Source organism: Condylostylus longicornis, unplaced genomic scaffold, assembly GCF_029603195.1.
Source record: "Condylostylus longicornis isolate FDR11 unplaced genomic scaffold, ASM2960319v2 ptg000031l, whole genome shotgun sequence".
Lineage (NCBI taxonomy): Eukaryota > Metazoa > Arthropoda > Insecta > Diptera > Dolichopodidae > Condylostylus > Condylostylus longicornis.
The window spans coordinates 2,349,760-2,374,148 of record NW_026578000.1 but is presented as its reverse complement, the minus strand read 5'-3'; the positions used below and the strand labels follow the sequence as shown (position 1 = coordinate 2,374,148).

At 27.0% G+C, this 24,389-nt stretch overlaps 3 protein-coding genes across 19 annotated transcripts in view; 2 read left to right on the top strand and 1 right to left on the bottom strand.

Moving 5' to 3' along the window:
- LOC129608558 (muscle-specific protein 300 kDa) overlaps nt 1–24,389 on the bottom strand; it is a 257,736-nt gene that overhangs the window by 146,833 nt on the left and 86,514 nt on the right. For 8 of the 17 annotated variants that reach the window (XM_055520144.1, XM_055520145.1, XM_055520147.1 and 5 more), the window contains exons 3-9: nt 18,062–18,334; nt 16,702–16,764; nt 15,865–16,028; nt 14,520–14,796; nt 11,257–13,863; nt 10,786–10,800; nt 9,457–10,686 (exon numbers count right to left, since the gene is read on the bottom strand). In XM_055520144.1, the coding sequence (XP_055376119.1) occupies nt 9,457–10,686; nt 10,786–10,800; nt 11,257–13,863; nt 14,520–14,796; nt 15,865–16,028; nt 16,702–16,764; nt 18,062–18,334 (4,629 nt within the window). The remainder of the gene's footprint in view (nt 1–9,456; nt 10,687–10,785; nt 10,801–11,256; nt 13,864–14,519; nt 14,797–15,864; nt 16,029–16,701; nt 16,765–18,061; nt 18,335–24,389) is intronic. The other 9 variants (XM_055520156.1, XM_055520158.1, XM_055520151.1 and 6 more) reach the window with 3 other exon arrangements.
- Nucleotides 114–2,351, top strand: LOC129608561 (ovoinhibitor-like). Its single transcript, XM_055520163.1, has 3 exons — nt 114–411; nt 483–1,019; nt 1,083–2,351. The coding sequence occupies exons 1-3, from the start codon at nt 222–224 to the stop codon at nt 2,204–2,206; spliced, it is 1,851 nt and encodes a 616-aa protein (XP_055376138.1). The 5' UTR covers nt 114–221; the 3' UTR covers nt 2,207–2,351.
- Nucleotides 5,363–8,250, top strand: LOC129608560 (ovoinhibitor-like). Its single transcript, XM_055520162.1, has 3 exons — nt 5,363–5,641; nt 5,719–7,365; nt 7,429–8,250. The coding sequence occupies exons 1-3, from the start codon at nt 5,452–5,454 to the stop codon at nt 8,031–8,033; spliced, it is 2,442 nt and encodes an 813-aa protein (XP_055376137.1). The 5' UTR covers nt 5,363–5,451; the 3' UTR covers nt 8,034–8,250.

Sequence of the window (24,389 nt, the reverse complement as noted above, 5' to 3'; positions counted from 1 at the left end):
TATCTTACCCATATTCTTATCAATTGAGAATAAGTGCAAAAGGAAAACAAGAAAAAGAAATATGGTTTCCAGAAAAAAAATTTTAGTATAAATATCATGATGAGAGTTGACTACACCATAGTTGTGACAAATGTGTCAAGTTCACACATCCCAGTGAAAAACAAAATCAGTAGCAGTTTTGCTTTGAAAGAAAATCCCTTGTGTTTGACTAATCAATCAACATGTATTCAGGCAAATCTTTAGTCGCTGTAGCTATTTTGTTAGCTTTCGGTACTTTCACAGTTTCGGCTCGTGATTGTCCAAAAGCATGCACACTTGAATTTAATCAAGTTTGTGCCACAAATGGTAAGGAATATCGTTTATTCGATAATCCGTGTATGATGGATGTTTTCAACTGTGAACATGAGTTCTGTAAGTATATTTTTTTCTTCTTTCTGACAAATGTTATGAAAGATTTAATTTTTTTTTCTTATATATTTTAGTATGGACTCAAACAAAATCTTTAGCTCCATGCTTAGATGACACACGTGCCGTCTCTGCAGATATTGATGACTGTGTTAGACCATGCACAATGGAATATAATCCAATTTGTGCCTTTGATGGTAAACATTACCGTTTCTTCAGTAACATCTGTGATATGCATAACGCTGAATGTGGAACCGATAAACATTTTGTTGAAGCAAGTCTTTTCAACTGTGTGCCACACCCAGCTGCTTTCAAAAACTGTGAAAAGCCATGCACTAGAGAATACAATCCAGTTTGTGGAACTAATGGTGAAGAAAGCAAAGTATTCGCAAACCCCTGCATGTTAAACAATGAACATTGCAATGACAATAAAATCTGGCAACAAACACGTATGGATGAATGCAAAACTGAACCAACCCAAATTGCATTAAATACCGAATGTGAAAAACCATGCACTTTTGAATATAACCCAGTTTGTGGATTCAATGGATTTACTCATGAAGTTTTCCCAAATATGTGTGGTTTAGAAAATGCTCATTGTAAAGATGGAAAGAGTAAGTTAAGAAAAGTTAGGTTTTAAATGTTTAAAATTTATTGAACACTTTTTTGCTTTACAGAATGGTCCGCAACACCTTTCACAGAATGTATTGAATTTGCATCTGTAGATGAAGAAAAGACACACAACTGTGCAAGACCTTGTAATAAAATGTACAAACCAGTTTGTGGAACTAACGGACAACAATATAAAATCTTCAATAATGAATGTGAAATGAAAAATTTTGACTGTCTCGACAATCATGAATGGAAAGTCGCTGCTATGGAACTATGTGAAGGACCAAAAGAAATAAAAGAAGATTGTGTGGTAATATGCCCACGCATCTATGCTCCAGTATGCGGATCTGATGGACAAACTTATAAAGTTTTTGATAATTTGTGCTTGTTAGAAGGAGAACACAAATGTGACGGTCATAACTGGAAACAAATTCCATTCTCTTTATGTGAAAATCCAGTTCCATTATCTGTTTCCCCAAAAAAAGATTGCCCAATGATCTGTCCATTGAATTATCTTCCAATTTGTGCTTTCAATGGGAAAACTCAACATACATTCAGCAATGAATGTGAATTACAGGCCTTCAATTGCCAAAACAACGAACACTTTGTTGCAACATTCATGGGTGAATGTGCAGTTCCAGTTGCTGAACCAAAGAAAAATTGCCTCAAAGTCTGCCCAGCAATCTATGCTCCAGTATGTGCTTTCAACGGAAAAACTGAACAAACATTTAGCAATGAATGCCAATTACAAGCATTTAATTGTGAAAATGATGAGCACTTTGTTAAAACTTTTGCCGGCCAATGTGAAACAAAAGCCGTTCCTGTTGCACCGAAAGCTGATTGCCCAATGATTTGCCCATATATTTATGCACCAGTTTGTGCTAGCAATGGCAAAACTTTCCAAACTTTTGCTAGTGAATGTCAATTGAAAGCCTCAAATTGTCAAAGAGGTGAACATTTCATTGAACAATTTAAAGGTGAATGTGGAGATATTCAAATTGAAGAATTACCTGCTGATGGAGAAGTTTTTGCTTGCCCTGATAATTATGCTCCAGAGTGCGGATTTGATGGTGTTAACTACAAAGTTTTTGCTAATGAATGTATGATGAATGGCTACAACCGCTCCCACAAAGCAGCAACTTTCGTACATGTCGAATTAAGTTTCTGCGAAAGCTTATTAAACTTCTAAAGTAACAGAACTTCAGTTATATTGTTGTACTTGTTCCGATTACCAAGGACAAATGATTTCGGTTAACAGATTGAATTCAACATTTTAGTTGGATTTGGTCGAAATTAAAATTTTTAAATTCAATAAATCAAATATAAAAAGCATATACGTTTTTCCTTTTATTAAAAATTAATTAGCTTATGAACAAAAACAAAAAAGTAAATAATAACCTCACTAAGACTCAATTAAGAAAATTAAGAAACCTTATAATGAAAAATTGATTTGATGATCTTCAACAAACTTTGCAGTTTCGTAAAGTTATGATTTTCGATTTTTTGAAATACTCGTATATCACCTAAAGTTCAAAGAATTTCCTGGATAATATTTTTGTTCATCTTACTCAAATTGAAAATGTGATGGGTTTAGTCTGAATACATTCCGAATTTTATTCCTTTGTTAATTTTACGGAAATCAAATAAAACTCTCTACAATATAAATTTAGTTTCCAATATTTACTTTTACCTTACTATATGTTGGACTTTAAGTACAACGTCAACAATTTAAATTTAAAAAAAGGAGTCTACGAACTCGAGTATGGCAAATAAAAAATTCAAAATTTGGGATATTTTTGAAGAATTTTTTTGTTTTCAAGAATATTACAAAATCTTATTGGACCTGTTTATTTAGGTTGACCAAATACTTCAAAATTAGCTCATCCAAAAAAAAAAAAATGTGAAGGTTTTAGGCGTCCCTCTTTAATTTTCAATGAAATTTGTAGAAAATTTATTATTTTTTGCGGAACAGGTAAGGCATCATAATTTTTGATTATAAGAAATTGCAATTTGGTTTGAATTGTTTTAACCCTCAATTAAACGAGTTATTTTTGGTTCTGAATTTTCTGTGTTTGTTGTATGAAAATTTAGAAATTTTAATAAATTGATTCCAGTTATATGAAAAACTCGTAACTAGATAGTCGATCTAGCTTAATGAATTTTTCAGTAGATAGATAGATAGATAGATAGACACCACTATGCATAAGTATGTACATCTAGGAAAACATTCAGACCTTACCAAACTCAGGGTCTATTTCAACGAGTTTTAAAAATATTTTTTTGCTCCAATAAAAACTAAAATATTAAATTTATTCAGTAATTACAGTTGTTTTGGAAAATTTTTCTTGGTTAGGAAAATAATGTTATTAATATGTTTTTGAAACAACAATAAATAAAGAATAACAAAATTTTACATTTATTAAATATCATTTTACTTGGAAACAAATTTTTAGTTTGTAACGAAATGACCGATTTTTTGTCTCTACTTAAAGTTCAAGAAAACACTTATTTTCTACAATAATATTATTATTTTGTTTCACTTGAGACTGTTAAATTGAAGCAGGTCAGCATAATTTTGTATGAAAAGCGTATTGAATTACATTTTAAAGGGGGGGATTTAGTTATCTAAATTCTAATAAGTCTTTCAATCCTATCACGAATTTCGTTCGTAGCTCCGTAATTCGGAAAATTACGAATTTTATATTCTCAACTTCGAATTACTAAAATCCTACTACGAATATTTGTAATAGAGTAATCATAAATTACGTTCGTAGTAAAAATAACCCCAAAAAGTCTACGAAAGAAAAAATCACACGTAACAAGCAATTTAAGCAAAATGGTTATTTGAAATTTTCAAGTTTTCAATATTTTTGTTTAAATTTGAGTTCTTTCAACACAGCTACCATGAATGGGTATGAATTCGTTTTTGTTAAAAATATTATTTTTACCTTCTTAAAAACACTCAAAAATCGTGACTTCAATAATGCGCTTACAACGTAAACTTTAATAAGTATCACATTCCAAAAAATATAATAAAAGCTCTTGACATTGTACACTTTTCCTAAATGTGTTCTATACGTAGTGGATACGTAAAATAAAAGTAAATCGGGTATCGAAAAAGTCGAGCACACTTTTCTTATAAATGTATATAAATCTTGCCAGAAATAACCAATTAAATAAGCTAGCATATATTTTCAGCAATAAAAAGGTATTGAAAGCTCTGAGACGGTAGTACAATCGTATTAATATTGTAATTAAACTTTTTATAAAGCATTGTTAAAGTCACGGAAATTAAAAAAAAACTGCAAAACTCCGTTCATAAAAAAATATCCTTTTTTATGAAAGTTGTTTACTCAAATAGCAACAAAAAACATAAATAAACATTTAACAGTTGAAATAAAATACTGATTTTGACACTCCGAAAAATTGTGCTGACATTGCTGATTCATAATCGAAAGGAATTTGTGATCATTTAAAAATCTAGGCTGTGGCTAATTTCGTAATTCGTAGAATTCTACGAGGAGAATTTATGATAGGGCTGTTTAAATTTATCAAAATTTCCAACTTGTACAAAATTTTTTAGTATCACAGGGGTTCCAATGTGGTTTTCATGAGTTCTTTCGAAGGAAAACTTTTGACAAAGTACTTAAGTGCTTTCTTTTAAAGTGTTTAAAACCTTACCGAGTGCTTATTATGATTTTTAGTTCTTATTGGTATTTTCTAAAATAGGTAGCATAACGTATGCTAGATGATATTCAATAAATCTCCTAAGAAATAATTTTTAAGATCATGTAAATATTGATGTTCATTAACCAATTGTGTTCTGGTACATTAAAATTGCGCAGACCAATCGTACACTATAAAACTGAAATTTGTCAGTGTATGTGTTGGAAGTACTTAGATATGAACATATGTATGTACATATGCATGTATAAGTTTTCAATTTTTAACTTAAGTTAAATTAAACCCCTAAAACTTTCCAATCGAAATACGCCTTTTGATTACGAATTACTAATATGTATTTTAAACGATCCCTTGTCGAAATATTAATACACAATATATCTAATCCAATATGAATTGTTATAAAATAATTATTATACAATATTGCCATAAAATAAAATATAAAATAATTTGTAAAAAATAAAAATATGTAAAATAAATCAAAACATTTTGAAGTACCCATACAAATTTTCAATTGCTATTGACTACTTTGATTATTTATTATCAGTAAGTGTCTTGATTTCAAAGTTGAAAATATTGGGTGGACGATAAACAATTTCAATAGGTTGAAAATTTACTATAAAAAACTTTGCGTTTGCATAAATCAGAATAGTTGTGACAAATGTTTCAAGTTCACACATCCCAGTGAGAAAACAAAGTCAGTAGCAGTTTTGCTTTGAAAGAAAATCCCTTGTGTTTGACAAATCAATCAACATGTATTCAGGCAAATCTTTAGTCGCTGTAGCTATTTTGTTAGCTTTCGGTACTTTCACAGTTTCGGCTCGTGATTGTCCAAAAGCATGCACACTTGAATTTAATCAAGTTTGTGCCACAAATGGTAAGGAATATCGTTTATTCGATAACCCGTGTATGATGGATGTTTTCAACTGTGAACATGAGTTCCGTAAGTATATTTTTCTATTTTACATTTAAATTTTATAAGTGTAATATTAAAAATATTTGTTTTATATATTATTGCAGTATGGACTCAAACTAAATCTTTAGAACCATGCTTATCTATAGCAGCTGATGAATTCAATAACAGAAACTGTTATAAACCATGTACATTTGAATATAATCCAGTATGTGGTTTTAATGGTGAAAAATATCAAACTTTTGGAAATTTATGTGACATGAATAATGCACATTGCGATGATGGCAAAACATGGTCCGTTGCAAATTTTGGTAGCTGTGAAGTTCCACAACAAATTAATGAAGTATCAAAAGATATTGCTGACTGTGTTCGTCCATGTGGTACTGAGTATTCACCTATCTGTGCAACTTTTGATGGGGAACATTATGAATTGTTTAACAACGTTTGTGATATGCATAATGCTGAATGTGGAACAAATAAACACTTCAAACCAGCACCATTTACTGCTTGTGTATTTCTTCCTAAATTGGCAACACCAACTGACAGTGTTTGTGAAAAACCATGCACAAGAGAATATTTTCCAGTTTGCGGAACAGACGGAAAAAGATTCAAGGTTTTCAGCAATGAATGTGCATTGAAAAATGAACATTGCAATGACAATAAATTGTGGACAGAAACACGCATGTCAAATTGTGGCTCAGAATCGACTCGTGTAATTGAAGATATTGATTGTGAAAAACCTTGTACGTTTGACTATGTGCCAGTTTGTGGAACAAATGGCGAACTAACCAAAGTTTTTGGAAACAAATGTGTTATGGAAAATGAACACTGCAAAGATAATAAAATATGGACACAAACACGTATGGATCAATGTGAACAAGAATCCCAAGAACCAATTTTGTCAGAATTTAAAGTTGCTTGTGAAAAACCATGTACATTTGAGTATATGCCTGTTTGTGGAACAAATGGAGAACAAACTAAACTTTTTGGAAACAAATGCGTTATGGAAAATGAACATTGCAATGACCACAAGACATGGGTACAAACTCGTATGAATGAATGTCAAACAGAACCAATTCCAATTGCAATCAACAGTCGTTGTGAAAAACCATGCACATTTGAGTATATGCCTGTTTGTGGAACAAATGGAGAACAAACTAAACTTTTTGGAAACAAATGCGTTATGGAAAATGAACATTGCAATGACCACAAGGTATGGGTACAAACTCGTATGAATGAATGCCAACCAGAACCAATTTCAATTGCAATCAACACTCGTTGTGAAAAACCATGTACATTTGAGTATATGCCTGTTTGTGGAACAAATGGAGAACAAACTAAAGTTTTTGGAAATAAATGTGTTATGGAAAACGAATATTGTAATGACCACAAGATATGGGTTCAAACTCGTATGAATGAATGCCAACCTGAACTAGTCCCAGCTGCATTCAACACTGGTTGTGAAAAACCATGCACACGCGAGTATAATCCAGTATGTGGAACAAACGGAAATAAACTCAAGGTTTTTAGCAACAAATGTTTAATGGAAAATGAACACTGCCACGATGGAAAAGTATGGCTTCAAGCACGCATGGAACAATGCCAACCAGAACTAGTTGCCACCACAACAAAAGTATTATGTGAAAAACCATGTACATTTGAATATATGCCTACTTGTGGATTCAATGGATTAAAACATGAAGTTTTCCCAAACAAATGTGCTTTAGAAAATGCTCATTGCAAAGATGGAAAAGGTATATTAGATTTAAAATATAAGAAAATGTTGTCATTATTTTGATTGTTTCTTTAAAATTTAGAATGGTTTGTAACACCTTTTACCGAATGTATTGAATTCGCTTCTGAAGAGAAACACAACTGTGAAAAACCATGTAACAGAATGTATAAGCCAGTTTGCGGTTTTGATGGCGAAAATCATAAAATTTTCTCTAATAAATGTGTTATGGAAAACGAACACTGCCGAGATGGACATGAATGGAACATAGTATCAATGTCCGTTTGTGATGTCAAAAAACCAAAGACTATTAAATCAATGAAAGAAATAATAAAAAAAGACTGCCCATCAGTTTGTCCATTTATTTTCCTTCCAACATGCGGCTCTAATGGTAAAACTCATCATTATTTTGCTAATCCATGCGAAATGCAAGTTTATAATTGTCGCAATAATGAACATTTCGTATCAACATTAATGGCTGAATGTGAAAATAAACAAGAAACTAATGTTGCCACCCGTGAAAGAATGATGATGTGCCCATCTATTTACAACCCACAATGTGGATTCGATGGAACAAATTATAGAGTTTTCCCGAACGAATGTATGATGGATTTCTTTAACATGACTAAAAAAAATAGTGGATTTAAACATGTGGAACTAAGTTTGTGTAAAGATTTAATGGAAAATTGAGAAATTCTAATTTATTCAAAGAAAATCTTTATATAAATGATACCTTCTTATTTTGTTTTTTTTTTTGAAAATATTGTCAATTTTGTTCTGTTTACATTTTATTTTATAAAAATTTAAATTAAATTCAACATTTTAGTTGGATTTAAGTGATTATTGCATTTGTATGCCAATAATTTTTGTTTTTAAAAATTTATTGCAATAAATTGGAGCATTAAAACCTTTTTTGTTTTTATTTTTCAAGTCTTTACTGAAATCCATGGCGAAAGTACAGTTTATTATTAAGTATACTAAATACAAGTTTTAGGAAAACGTTTGTTATTATAAAAAACCGGTGAATTATAAAATCATAATTAAATATCTAGTTGAAGGAGTATAAAAATTTAACAGATGCCCGTTTATTTGTTTCTCGTTACGTATTATTAAAAAAAAGAACTAATTAATAAAATCAATTCAGGGAATTTTAATATAATAAATACATTTGTATATAATAATTTTAAATTTCCAAAAATCAAATAACAAACGATTTACTTCAAAAAATGATCAACTTGGATTCAGGTTGAAATATGAAAAAGAAAATAAGAACTCCGATTATATAGAAAAAATTGTTTTGCTGGAAAGGAATTTTCATTTTGATTTGCTAGACGAAAATTGTAGAAAATTATAGAAATTGTCACAAATTTTTGTTGAAATCTTATCGATTCTTTTGTTGAAAAATTAATCTTTATTAAACCGATGAGTCTACCTACTTTAACAAATAAGAAATTTGGATTAAATTATGATACTTTAATTAAGTATTGCAATTATTATTTAAGTTTAATTACAAAGTTCTACAAACACTGTTAATAAGTTGCCTTATCAATGCTCGTCAACGAGTTGCAGATTATCAAAATACGTATAAGCAAAAATATTCAAAGTTTGAAAATTTCGTACCTAGTCACAATTTAAATTGTATTAGTTATACAGCGTATATGATTCTTATCAAACACTTCAAATTATCTGAAAATTACTATTAATACATACTTGATTTTAACATTTTAAAACTTAGGTGCTGCGACTTTGTAATTTATATACAGCTTAAGATATGTACTTATATCAGCAAATTTTTAAGGAAACGTGATCATTATTTAACAGACAAATATTTATTTTCTATCAACAGACTTACGGTAAAATTAAGACTTTTAATTTTATATAGGAAATTGTAATTGATCTTCTTAAAGTAAAACAACGCGATTTAACGTTCAGTTTAGTGCAATAATTGAAATATTTAAGAAATGTTCCATTACAAAAGGTTTTCTGTAATGCAACGTATATGTTATTATCGAATTATCAAAAAATTGATTTCTGAATGTTTTTTTATAATTCGGCTCTTATATAATATAAAAGGTGAAAAATAAAAAAAATTAGCATTAAAAAAATGACTTACCTTAATTTCGCATTGCTCAACTAAAGGTTTTATCTCTTGTATTCCAGCTTGATATTTTTGCCAACTAACAAGATCTTCTTGAACAGCTTGTTGTTGGTGATTAACATTACGATTTATAGCACTTAACACTTCTTGCAATTTAAATATTTCACCCTTCAAACGTTTCGCTTCAGCAATATTACCTTCTTTTGGTGCTAAATCAGCTGCATCAGAACCTAACATATCTAATACTTTCATTTTTTCAGAAAGCACAGCTTTCAATGTATTTGTTTTAACAACACGTTCCTCTGGTGTCAATTCTTGTGATTGTAATGCTTCAATCATTTTGGGTGCATTCTTATTTGACCATTCTTGAAGATCAGATAGTTTTCCCTTATAATTATTCCATTTAGCACTATAATCTTCTAAATAACCAACACGATCTTTAACATGTTCAACAGTATTGAAGAATTGTTTTTCTACTTCGGTTACTTCTTTTTCTAAAATTGGTGCCTTTTCTGGTGCTGCCAATGGTTTTAAATCTTCACATATTGTATGTAATTTCGGCAACATTGTATGTGAGGCTTTTTGTAAATTTGCATTTAAATCACGTTTAGCTACTAAATCTTGATGAACATTCTTTGGATCAGTTTGCAATGGTGTCAAAGCACGTAATTCAGTTTCAGCTGTTTGTAATAAATGACATATATCATTCTTTTGATCAACAAATTCATTCCAAACATTTTGTGTTCCTTTTAAAGTTTTCAATTTATCAACTGTTTCAGAATATGTATCATTCCAACCGGTTTCAAGAGTTTTAACCTCAGAATTAACAAATGATGGTGCATGAACATCTTTACTTAGATCACGACCACGTTGTAACATTGACATAATATGTGGTCTTTGATGATCTAATTGATTAATAGCATATTGTTGTTCTTGTATCATTTTATTGACACGATCAAGGCTATCTGGTTTTGGTGCATTAGCTGTTTGATCACGAACTCTTGTTAACAAGCCAACAACCTCATGTACTTCACGTCGATATGTGTAACATTTTGAGAAGACTTCTGTCTTAACCATTGTAATTTCAATTGTTGGTATTAAATTCTTATATCGTGCTATTAATGCTTCCAATTTCTTCTGTTCAATATTGGCTTCATCCTCAGTGGCATATGATAACAGAGAATCTAAAGTTTTGACTAACCATTTCATGTCTTCACGTTTATTGTCAGCATCTTGACATATTTTCTGCATTTTTTTCAAGTGAAAAATTAAAAAAAAAAAACGCAATTAGAAAAACCAATACTATAATAACAAATAAGTTATGAAAAAGAAATTAGAAATTACCACTAGCTCCCGCAGCTGGGATTTTTTTAATTTTTAATTTTGTGTAAGCATTAAAGAAAAATTTATATGTATTATTATGTTAAATTATGCTAAACTTTTGATTAATTTTACAAAGTAAAAGTCAAATTTATTTTCCAGAAAATGCTTTACTTGATAATTGAAAATAAGAGGTACCTCGTTTGGATTGCTGGTCATTTGGGACTGATTTCTTTCAGTTATTTTAAAGTAACAGAAATAACTTTCAACAACGAAATTTTTTTGGACATGCTTTGGAAAATTATTTTCTAAATATTGGGGACCGCTCAAAAGCATAAAATTATAAAATTTTGTGTATTTACAAAATTAATAAATTTAAGCCAACTAAAGCATTTTCTTGTTTTGTTAATTTAATTAAAGTTACAAAACAAACATAAAAAAAAAGAAAACACAAATATTTTTATACTTATATATCTAAAAAAAGTTGTTTCTCACCTGGAATATAACTTTTTCTCTTTCAAACTCTTCCATACTATTAACTTCTTTTACAATACCCTTCAAACTTTCATCAACATGATCCATCCATTGAACCATTTCACTGAATTTCTTATGATAATCGTCCCATTTCGCAGGAATTTGTTGTAAAGTTTTTCTCATTTCTTCAATACGTTCAGTCATATCCTCCCATTGTTTTTCGGCATTGTGGTATGCTTCATTCAAGCTAGTATCATTAGGTTGTTGTGTTTGATAAACATCACTTAAACGTTTCATATTTTGAAGACACTTTTCAATTTTCATTACAGTTCCCTGATTTCTAAAGAAATTCTCATTTCGGTTTAATATTGAGTCGACATCTTCATTACGATTTAATGCCATCTGTTCTAAATTAATTTCTTTTTCAACTTCTTTAATATATGAGTAGAATGTAGTTTCATCTAGGCGGAATTCTAATTTCATTAAATGTGTTGGTGCTTGTCCTAATACATCACGCCATTTCTTTTGTAATTTTTCAACACTTTCAACAATTGGTTGCTGTTCAGCATGTGGTACAACTTTAAGTAGATTTTGTGCTTGATCAACAAGATCATGCATCCAACGCTGATTGACGTGTTCAAAGAACATTTTTTGAGTTTCAATTGTTGTTTTTGTTTCAGTATGACGTTCAATTAAGAATGTTTCAGCTTTACTAATCCATTCAGTTACAGTTTGTTCGCTTTGTTTGAAATGATTCCACGATGTAGCAGCTTCACTTAATTTTTGTTCCCATTGTTGAGCTTGTTGTGTTACATAATTGAAACGATCATTTAATTGTTGCATTTTTTGTGTACATTCTGTTGTATCAATTGTTTTATCAGATTCAATTGATTTCAACATGTTCTGATAGACTTTATTTTTACTTTCAACCATCGAACGATAGTATAAAGTACGTGAAAAGAATGTTTTATGTTTAGTCAAAGTTTCAGTAATACGTTCTCTGCCACCGGCTAGACTGTGAGTACTAAGTAACTGTTCAGCTTCATCTAACCATTGATGAATTTCTTTTTGTCCAGCTTCTAATGATTCTTGTTGAATCAAAAGTTGATGGAATAAATGAAGTTTAATTGGTATCAAAGAACGTACTTTAATAAGAGCTTCTTTTTCATTCTTTAATGTTGTCATCATTTTTTCAATCTCATCTTTAGGTAAATCTTGTATTAAGCTTTGGAAATTACGACTAATTGTTTTAAATAGTTCTTCATATTCATCAATTTCCATTGCCAATTTTTGTAATTCCTCACCGTATTTTTTAATATGTTCTGTTGAACCTAATGGTTGTGTATCCAGTACATGCTCAGCATGACGTAACCATGTACTTAATTTTTCAATACCAGATTTAAATTCTTTACGCGAGCGTATTATATCCCCAGCATGCATATATTGTTTCGTTTGGCCAAATACTTTTTCCCACCGATTCGAAATCATTGAGAATTTTTGTCTTAATTCATTTGATATTTGATCTTCACAAGATGCAATTAAATAATTAACAGAATCACTTAAACTTTTGTAGGTTTCATGCCATACACCAATATCTTTAAAGAATTCTAAACGTTCATCTTCACTGGCATGAAGTTTTTGTTCAGCAATATTAAGCCATTTTTCAAACTCAGGTTCATTTCCATTCCATCTTCCCCAACAAGTAATTACTTCTTCCAAACTATTTTGACAGCATTTTAATTCAGTTGAAACACGCTTCCAACGTTCTTCAGTTTCACGCATAAATTTATCAATTTCATTATACTCACGTTGGCTAATATTGCCATCACGTTTATATTCCTCAACAACCTGTTGCATATCAATTAATGCCTTTTGGAATTCTTGGAATATTTTATTACGTGATACAAAATTTTTATATTGTTCTAATAATTGTTGGCAAGTTTCTTCATAGCCATATTTGCATGTCCACATACGCATTTTACTTTCAACTAAATTTAAGAAAGCAATTAAACAACATTTATGCTCTAAGAATTTTAAGCGAATACGACGTTCAGCAGCACGCGGTTCAACGTCGTATAAACGTTTTTCCATTGTTTTTAATTGCTCCAATGGAACTTTCGATGCTAATGGTGATCGTTTTGCATTTTCGAATATTTCAATAATCCTAGGAAGATCAGCAAAGAATTGTTTATGTTCTTCCAACTTTCTACTAATAATCGTTGCTGTTCCTTCATTCATTTCCGATGGTACATCAGTGTCCATTAATAATCTTTCAGCTTCGGCTAGCCACTTGCCAACAATTCCAAACTCACCAGGTAGTTCAGAGTCAAGTAACCATAGCCATAATAACAATTGATAATTCAATAATTTCCATAAACGTTCTATCTCTTCCCAGGATTGTTTGTTGATTTGCATGAATCCAGATGGTGATTCAATAATATTTTTCAATTTTTTATATGTTGATTGACGAGCATCAACTTCAGCACGTGCCAATAAATATTCCCCAAAATCCATCGGGAATGAATTCATTTGAACCATTGGTTCATAATATGTTGTCTTTTCTTTTAACCAATTACGCAATTCCTCTGTTTCGTCTTGGAGACTTCCAACTCCTTCACGACCAGAACCCTGTTTTTATATTTTTGATTTTTTTTTTTGTGTGTTTACATGTGTTTGCATGTACAATATTTTTTTTGAAGCAGGAAATGAATAATGGCGAAGGATTATTAAGGGATATTTGAATTTTTTTATCAAGGATGTTATACAGTCAAAATGATTGAAGTGCATGAAAGTAGAAAAAAAAAGAAAAAAAAACATTCCATGTTAGTGTTTTGTAGTCTGAATCCACTTTGTTTTGTAGCCTGAATCACATTTTATTGTGATTCACATTTTATTTTTAAAAGAAAAAACCCATTAAATTAACGAATTAACGAAAAACTAAAAATTAACTAAACTATGAAGAAATTGTGTAGGTAATCTTTTCTATATAATTTTTTTTTCAATTTTTAATTTTCATGAATGCAATATTCCAATTAATTAACTAATAAAAAGAAATTTCATATAAATGAAAATATGAAGTTTAAATGATTCATGGTGCGCTATAAAGGCAACTGAAACATTTTATAAAAAACTGATTTTACAACTGAACAAATAAATAATTAAATCCGAATTTTTTGTTTTGTTTTATATAAAAAAACGAATCAATAAAAATCTAAACTTTTCAATATACTCAATTCCGCAATAAACAATAAAAAAAAATAAAAATCAGAATATAAAATTCATACCTTTGGTTCAGGATACTTGTGCAAGAATTGCGCTACATATGTCATAATACTCTTTTCATCCGGCTTGTCTACATCAACATCTTCGGCGTCTAATAATTTTGCAATACCTAATTTTGCTTCAGCAACATCGAATGCTGTTTCTAAACGTTGGCGATTTGTATTCGTTGATTTCTTTAATTCAGCTAAATTAATTAAATTAGCTTTGATTGCATCGATTAAAGCCAAAAATGCCACACCATCTCTCCAACTGGCGCCAAAATCTCGTACTTGAATATCCCTTTATTATAAAAGATTTTTAAGATAAAGATACAAGTTAGAAAATAAATTCAGAAAGTATGTATGCAAGTATATTTTTTTAGACTACACTTTGTTGGAATTTTTTTTTTATAATAATAAATAAAAATTTTCACTGTTGGTTTTTTAAATACACTATAGAAAAATGGGCCTTCAAGTAGCTAATTTCAAATTTCTCCAAAGTGAAAATTGCATACCATTGTCGTTGTAATGAAATGTTTCAGATGCGACGGGAACTCAAGAATCATTTCACGGTATAAGTGGCTAATATTACCTTTGATTTACATATTATAATAGAGTTTGCTTGTTTAAAATATTAAGTGTTTCCTTTTTGCGAGAAATTTTTTGAAAATACATTTTAAAAAATTTTTAAATAGCAAGAAAAATTATTTTTGCTTTGGAAATTTTAACTAAAATTCCAAAATCAAAAATTTTAGCTTTACAGATGTTTAATTTAATTTTCAAATTTTTTCAATTTTCAATGGCATATTATTAGGCTAAATATTTAGCTTGTTTCTAAAGCACAAAAAAGAACAGAAAGATTATTTCCATGCGATACTCGATACTTTCCGTTCAAAAAAATTTTAATGGTCCTCCTGTAAGTATGCAATCTAGCAATTTTTTATTTCTGTTCCTAAAAACTGAATTTAGCACTTTCATACAACATAGAAAGAATTTAACGAAATTTATTTTCCATATCGACTCCTTCATCAAAAATATATGGTTGTTGTTGTATATTTGCACATTTTAAAATCTATAAAAGAATATCTTAAAACTTTTTTATATTTATTATATTAATAATATTAAATGCACTAAAGGAAAACGGAAGTTGTCATAAAATTTTTCTATCGTATTTTTGGATTGACATTCAAACATGCATTGTGCACTGTTATATAAAAGAAATACATATTTATATTATTTCCAACTAAAGCACAAAATAACTATGTAAAATTAGAACATTTACTATAATATGTAATAATTAATAATATGTAATTATTATAATTAAGTAATTGCTCATATTATTATTAGAAATCATTTTATCAATACTTACTTTGGCAGTGCATTTGTAACCCATTGTAATAATGTTTTTCTGGCACCTTGTTTCCATTTTTCAGCTTTAACATCACTTGGAGCATGTGATGCACTATCAAGAGAACTAACCGATCCACTTAAACCGTGACCCAAATATTCAAGTGCCCGGCTATTCTCTTCGATCTGCAACACAATAAAACGACGATATCATAATAACAATATATATATTTATTATTAATTATATTTTGTACACATAATAATTTATCTTGATGATGGAATACAATTATCATTGATATTAAAAATCAATTATTATTAAAATTCATATGAATTTTAAATTTATATTGATAATATTTTAATATTACTTATTAATGATATTTGAATATGCATACCTATATATATAAATTTTTTTTGATGAAATATTTATGAAATTTTTAGTATAAAAAAAACATAAAGTAAAACAAAAATTCTAAAATAAATGAAATTATAAAAAATAATAATGAACTGAAAAATTATATATTACAAAAATAATGGTTTAAAAAAGAATTAGAAATGTAAAAGTAATTAAAAACAAAGAGAAATTAATAGTTTAAGCTACTAATATTTCTGTTCATTCGGAAAATACTAGCGGGTCAAAAACACTAAAAATTTCTCTGTTTTTTTTTTAATATATTTTATCTTAAATATATTAAATTTAAGTTTAATTACATTTTTTTTTTTGTAATAACAAACAAAAATTAGAATAATTAAATAAAAAGTAAATTGTAAATTAAATAAAAAAAAAAAACAAAGACCCCTTTTTAAAATGAATGAATGACTCATGAAATGATGATCAATTTTTTTTTAGTTACACACTTACCCCTGAAGAGTCTAATTCATTATAACTACTGACTCTTCTACGTTTCCTACGTATTTTTGTTAACTTCAATTTTATATTGTTTTTTTTTTTGTGTTATTTTAACATATAATTTAAATAGGCGATTAATAAAAAAAAAAACGAAAAAAATTTTTTTTTTGTTATTTTGTTAGTAGATTAGCAAAAATAATTTAGTTTTGTTAATAATTTTCTTTTCAATATTTCAAACAAAATCAAAACTTAAATTTGGGTAAATGCAAATGACATGATAGACATTAAACATTAAAAGGGTAAAACTAATGAACAAAAATTAAAAAATTATGATTTTAAATCAGGTATTAATTGTAATAACACATTTGCAAATTACTAACTTAATTTATAAATGTACAAAGGAACTAAAAATGAAACAGTTTAAAGTCTCGAAATTCGGTCAAATTAGAAGGTTTCATAAATAAAACAATACAACGTTAAAAAAAAAACAAGCTGAACATTAGAAGTTAAAAATTATAAACATGGGTAAATCTTAGTTATTGATTTGATCTCATTAATATTTAAATATGTGTCCCTAAACTACATCATGTATGCTTTTAAGGATGAAAAATGATCGAAATTAACACTGATAAACATTGATTTTGGAGAAAGGTTTTTTTATTAGTTTTATTTAACTATTAAAAGATAATTGGGACAAATTTTCAATATTTTAGAACTAGGATATTTTAAAATTTAAATATTTACAAAATATGTATGTCAATGTATGTATTTTCCTATTCTAACTTGAAAAAATTATATTTTAAGAATTTTCACATTTATTAATAAAACTTTAATAAACTTTAAAAAACATAATGAAACTTTAAAATTAATATAAATTTGTTTTTATTGAAAAACTCAATAAAATTTTCGATATTTTATGTTACAATTTTTTTATAAAATTTGTAAAATAAAAATATATATTTCCGATTTTATATCGAATTATCTGATTGCATTTACAAGCCATACCAAATTTAAGAAATACATTATGCTAAATGTTATTTTAGTAAACAATTATGCGAAAAATTAATATAAAAATCATGATACGATTGAGTAACTGACAGTGTACGGATAAAAACAAAAATTAAATAACATTTAAATACACATAAAAAATATAAAAATATAAAGAAATCATTAATTAAAATAATATATGTACATATATATTTATATTTTTTTATACAAATTAAAAAATGAATAAATAAATTGAAAATGAAACTGAAATGAACTCAATATTTAAAATATTAAAAATAAAATAATATTTATTAAAAATTATATTGTATTTATTTAATAATACTAAAATATTTATTAAATATTTACCTATTAGAATAAAACTTACTTGGAAATATAATATAATTGTCCATATTAATCCTAATACAACTGGTGGTCTCCCATCCACCAAATCGGCTGGATTAATATTAACCAATTTAATTTTTTTACTAGCTAAAAATTGTAAAGCTGTATTGGCATTGCTCAAAAAATGTGGACGCCTTAATACTCTGCCCTTTTCAACTGGTAGTTTTTCACCGGATAATACTTCTAGTAATGCCAAAAGTTTAGTACCATCACGCAAATCATTTATTAAATCATCAATCCTTAGCGGTGGTATACGCTAAAATAATATAAAATATAGAAGAAAATTAATATTTTAAAATATTTTATAAATTAATTTAAAAATTAAAAAGAAAAATTTTAAACGTTTTAAAATATTGTTCTTTAATACATCGTCAAGTATCGCAGAACTAAATTCGAAAATGTTCCTGTACAAAAATTGTCAAGAAAAAATTTATTTCAGATCAAAAAAAAAACAATATTAGAATTTTTTTAAAATTGACTACACAAATTTTTTTTAAATTTCTCTAGTAGCATTCATAATTGACAACAAGAATAAAAAAATAGGAGACAATAGACTTCACATCTCATTGAAAATAATATGAAAACTTTATTTTTCTAATTTCACTTTTCAATACGATTCCAACAAATACTGTTTTATATACCAAAAATGAATTTCGAACAAAGAAAAACTCATTTCAAACCAATTTCATTTAATATTATTAATTGTGAAAATTCAATCTCAATGTACACAAAATTCCTCTTTAAAATGAAATTTCAACTGTTAAAAAACTAAAAAAAAAAAATAAAAATTTTTCAACCCACAATCCTATATATAAAATACTCATTTCAAATATTTAAAAGCATTTTTCAAAAAGAAAAAACAGAAAATACGGAAAAATTTCGAGATCAACGATTTCTGAAAATCTTAAATTTAGCCATGACATTAACCGAACACAAAAAGCAAAAAAACTATAGTAAAAAACAGCAAGAACCAGAAAAAAAAAAATAACAATGTGAAAAAAACAGAAAGACTACAGGCGGCAAAATATTGTTTATTTGTATAAAAAATATACCTGAAATAAATTTAAAACTTAAAAAATAAATTTAAAAATAAAATTAAAATCTTAAAGAGATGTAAATGAATATAGAAAAATATTGAAATTTCAGATAATCTATTAATCATGGCAGCACTGCATATTAAAATGTAAAACAAAAAAAAAACACATTTTTCTCGTTTTATTTCTGGTTCTTTACACCATTTGTGATTCGATGTTGATGCACTTACTTAAAACATTACATTTCAATTGCTTTCAAAAGTGTTTTTAGTTTTGTTGTATGTCTTTGAAGTTAAACAGTGAGAACACAAGATAGGTATGTTTATTGCGAGATAAAATTCGGGGATTGCCAAATGAATAAATTTTGAAATATAGGTATACATAACATATAATAAAATATGTTACGATTTTTAGAGAGAAAATTTTTCTGCAGTTTCCTTTTTACAGAAAAATGTTGCTCAAAATCAAATTTTAATTCAATCTGGCTATGTTTGTTACTCTTTCTAACAATCTATCGCAGAAAAATTCATTTGAAAATGAATAGAACTAAATGCAAAAGTAAAACTGTTTTTAGAGCTACGTAAATGTTAAATTGATGAATAAATCTAAATTTGTGATTTTCAAGTTGTGATTGACTACTTCTACAAATGATTTCTTATATAATGCGTTTAATAATATAAACACTAAAATTATTAGGCGCATTAATAAAAATAAAAAAGAACAAACAAAATTTAATTAAAATTTAAATTAAGAAAAAGAAATTAATAAAATATTTGAAGATCACTGTAAACATTGGTCTTCGGTATTTTTAAATTGTAATTTAAAAATAAAATCTCAAGAACGAAATCACTTTTCCTTATTTTCCTGTTTCCCCCTTACCATTTAATGTTAAAAGACAACTCTAATATATTTAAAAAAATGAAGTTTTGCAGCCTGTCTCCCGTTTTTTATATTTTAATATAATAATCAAGTTTCTGAAATGCCTGCAGGATAAGTAAAAATATAGAAAAGTAAAGAAAAAAAAAATTTACTTTACTTCAATACTTGTACTCGTACTTGATGCACTAAAAAATGTGGGCGATGTACACACCATTTAAAATGCTACAAAATTTTCATACAATATAAAAATATAAAATCTGATTATTTTCATGTACTGGGAATGAAAATGCAAAAAATAAATTGTTTAAGTAAAATTTTCATCTATTTTTAACTTTTCCTAAATGAAACTGCAATATTTTTTTTAGAAACATACAAGGAAGGGAAAAATAAAACAAAATTGTTATATAATGACAAAAAAAAAATACAATATTTTAAAATTGAGAGAAATGTAAATTTTCAGATCGTAATAGAAAATATTATAAAAATTGTTTGAAAGTTAAATTTTAAAGTAAGTGCAAATAACAAAAAAAAAAAAAAACTAAGAAGACTAGTCCACCACGTAGGTGGAGTATAATTGATGACTCGTTTTTTTTATAATATTTTTCTCGGTTAAATAAACAGCAATAATTACAATTTTTCTTATCATTATTGCATCCTACATACGAGTATTTATGAGTAAAAATAACATAACGTAAAGTTATTTTTACTGGTATCGATACTGTAGCAGTTTCTTATTGTATCGTAAAAAACTGGAATTCAATTATGTATACTAGTGACAATTTTAATTGAAGAATGTAAGGTGCACGCAATATAAGATGAAAATTGAAAATATTTTTAGCTATAATATTAATTATGAAAATTATAAAATATTCCCGCCAATCATTTTTGTAATAAAAAGCCTTTAAGTAAAGCAAGGCATTATTAGTAGACAACAAAACTTTACTAAATAATTTTCAAAAGATTTTTCTTTTTTGTTTAACTATATATCTAAATTAAGACTATGGGTTCATGTTGCTTTAAAAAATATAAAGTGTTGTACACCATAGCGTTCATAAATAAATAAAAGCTAGTCACCAATAAAATTTACAAGTAAATTACGAAAATATTTGAATATTTTATGTACATATTTTCTTAAATGGCCACAACCATATAAAATTTTCATATTCCCATAAATAATTTGCTCTATAAAAAAAAAAGTATGAAAAATAAGGAATTTTTTTTTTTAATTTATAAATAATCAATTTTTTTTTTATTATTAATCGTAATTGCAAGTGTGACCAGCACTTTATTTGTACAAAAACTGCAATTTTTATATATGGGAATATCCAAACTACAATATTAATGAATTACAAAATTTAATTTAATTTTATTATTACAAATTTTACATTACAATATTCATTTTTTTAATAACAATTCTAAATTTATTTTCTTAAAAGAAAAAACATTTTAAAGTAATTGCATTGCTATTTTAAGAATATGGTAAAATATATTTGGTATAACAACATGAAGTTTAATATAAAATTTATTATTTTTATTGAAAAAATGTTTAAATGTGGAAATAAAATTACGAAACCAGATTTTAGAAAAATTTGTCATTTACGTCAAAATTAAGTAAAAAATAAAATTTTTAAAATATATTTCAGCAGAAGATTTCTAATATCTTGCCAAAATATTTTTTATGGCAATTAAAGGGACATGAAAGTTTGTCTTATTATGCTTTTTTTTCTATATTTATTTATTTGTCAAAACAGAAATATTAATAACAGGAATTCCAATTAAATTTAAAATTTTATGTCAAAAATATCAATAAAAATATTGAAATATATTGATTTTTCATTAAATGTGTTATATACTTATACTATGTATAATATGTAATAAGTATGTAATATACTATAAAACAGTACAGTCACATTTGTAATTAATAATTACTCAACATATCATTCATTAACTATGTCTCCAGTGGTAGGACATTAAGAAGATTTCGATTATTGTTTTTTTTTAATATTTCGATTATTATTAATATTAGATATTTTTATATTTCGATTATTATTATAAATTTCGATATAAGTTTCGAGACTTTCCGTAATAAAAGTTAATTGTTAAATGCTTTCTATACAGAAATACGAGTACACTTTTATGACTACATGGTAACATTATTATAAAATTATTATATAACAATTAAAATTCGGAAATAATGGATAGGTATACAAGTATTTGATTTAAAAAATAAATATTCTAAAATTTAAATAGATTTTCCAGTAGAATTAAAATTTATCACCTTTATGGTAGAATTTAATATACAATACTAAATATAAAATATGATTAAATCTACAAAATAGGTTTAACATAATTAACAGTCACAACTTTTAATAATCTTAAGGGCAAAATAGGTGCAGTATTTAAATTTATATGAAAGCAAATAAAATTTATAATTAAAATTTAAATATTCAAAATTGCACTAAAATATTTGCACTAACAAAATTGTATTAAAAATATTTAAATTGTTTTTTTTTTTTGAATAGTCAATTACACGTCCACTTTAAAACATTAAATATGGAAATTTAACAAAAATTATTTTTTTTTCTATATTCCTTTAATTAAATTTAAAAAAAAAACATGACAATTTTTTATTATATTGTAGATAAGAATCACAATGTAACTATGTATGTATGTAAGTATAAATTTTTTAACCTACATATTGTTATTGATGTATGTAACTTACAAATATAAATCACGATTATATGCATACCCATATGTATTGTTATACTCGTAGTATTTACAAACATATCTAAAAAAAAAAGCTAGATATTAGTAAAAAAAAAATAATAAAAAATTTAAATCAAAATAAGCGCCATGAAACGCGCCCAGACTTTAACGCGTAGGTTTTACTTTACTATATAATTTTTATATACGAGGGTCACTATTTATATTTCGGGTCTAGCAATAAAAAACAAACATTTATCATTGGAAATGGTTTTATTGTTTTTCAAAATATTCCCCATGAAGATCAATACACTTTTGCATGCGCTGAAACCAATTTTCGTAGCACTTTTTCCACTCCGATTGAGACACCTCCAAAACATGGTTTTTGAACGCATCGACTGCTTCTTCAGGTGTTGAAAATCGTTGTCCACGCATTTTTTTTTTGATGTGAGGGAATAAGAAGAAGTCATTGGGTGCTAAATCAGGACTGTACGGGGGATGTTTCAATTTCAAAATTTTCATCGCACGAAAATTTTCACGGGACAATTCCATTTTTTGACCGAGATGAATTTTTCAAGTCACTGTAAACAAAACAATTCGCGCTCGAATGACAAAACGCTCTGAGTGAAGTTGTCCTAAAAAATGTCAAACTTTCCAATGGAAGTGTCAGATTGCACCTGGCAGCACTAGTATTGCCAGAACCCGAAATATAAATAGTGACCCTCGTATTTGTTATTTTGCTATATTTTAAGTTCAAATACCATCTAGTTTTAGTTCAAATACTTTAAAAATCAACATTCAAACTCATTAATATTAATTTATTTCATTATGGTAGAAAATTATGGCAATACCTACATACATACATCTTTAACAAACTGTAGAATGCAATATTTAAAATTGTGTACGTATATTAAAAATTTGTGACAATATAAAATTAAATAGTAAAAATAGAAAAATTTACATAAAAAAAATGTAAAACGTAAGGGAAATTTTTGTCTGGAAAAGCTCTTTTTTTTTTATATTCGGTTTGTAAGTGAAGTGCGATTACATTGCTCACATAGAATTGTGTAATATGCCGGCCGGCAATTAATGAGCATTTTTGAGATACGCACACATAAACAAATTGTTTTTTTTTTTTGTTGTATATTGAGCTTGATTTAAATTTTTTTTATTTATTTCATTGTTGGTGACATTTTATAAAAAACCGTTTGTGTTTATTCAATTTTAATCACAAAAAAAAAAGAATATGATGGGAAAAAATTGTTCAGATATCAAAGTTTTTTTATTTATTTTAAATTTACATTAATTCGTGTATTCTAATAGGTAATTGTAAATCAAAATAAATTATACATAATATATGAAGTTTAAAATTTGCTTTAATTTTCTCATGTTAGTTTTGATAAAAAATTGTATTTTACGGGAGGAACAGTTTGAAAAGTTGGCGTTATACTATAAAATAATAGAATATGGACTTTATTTCTGAAAAAAAAAATTTCACTTTGAAAAATTATCAGTTTTGGACTTGGAATTTCTATTAAACCTATGCAGTATTTAAGTTTTCATTAAATATAACACATTTTGTTCAAATTGTACTAAACTAGCATGTAAACTAGACTCTACACACATACGCAACTTAAAATAACCCGTAATCCAACTTAGGAAGAAAATAAAATTAATAAAGAAATCAAATAATTC

Bases quoted from the DNA above. Each gene is read 5' to 3' on its own strand.
- LOC129608560 (XM_055520162.1), top strand. From the start codon at position 5,452: ATGTATTCAGGCAAATCTTTAGTCGCTGTAGCTATTTTGTTAGCTTTC. The intron at 5,642-5,718 runs GTAAGTATATTT...ATATTATTGCAG, and splicing joins CAACTGTGAACATGAGTTCC to TATGGACTCAAACTAAATCT. The intron at 7,366-7,428 runs GTATATTAGATT...TTTAAAATTTAG, and splicing joins TCATTGCAAAGATGGAAAAG to AATGGTTTGTAACACCTTTT.
- LOC129608561 (XM_055520163.1), top strand. From the start codon at position 222: ATGTATTCAGGCAAATCTTTAGTCGCTGTAGCTATTTTGTTAGCTTTC. The intron at 412-482 runs GTAAGTATATTT...TATATATTTTAG, and splicing joins CAACTGTGAACATGAGTTCT to TATGGACTCAAACAAAATCT. The intron at 1,020-1,082 runs GTAAGTTAAGAA...TTTGCTTTACAG, and splicing joins TCATTGTAAAGATGGAAAGA to AATGGTCCGCAACACCTTTC.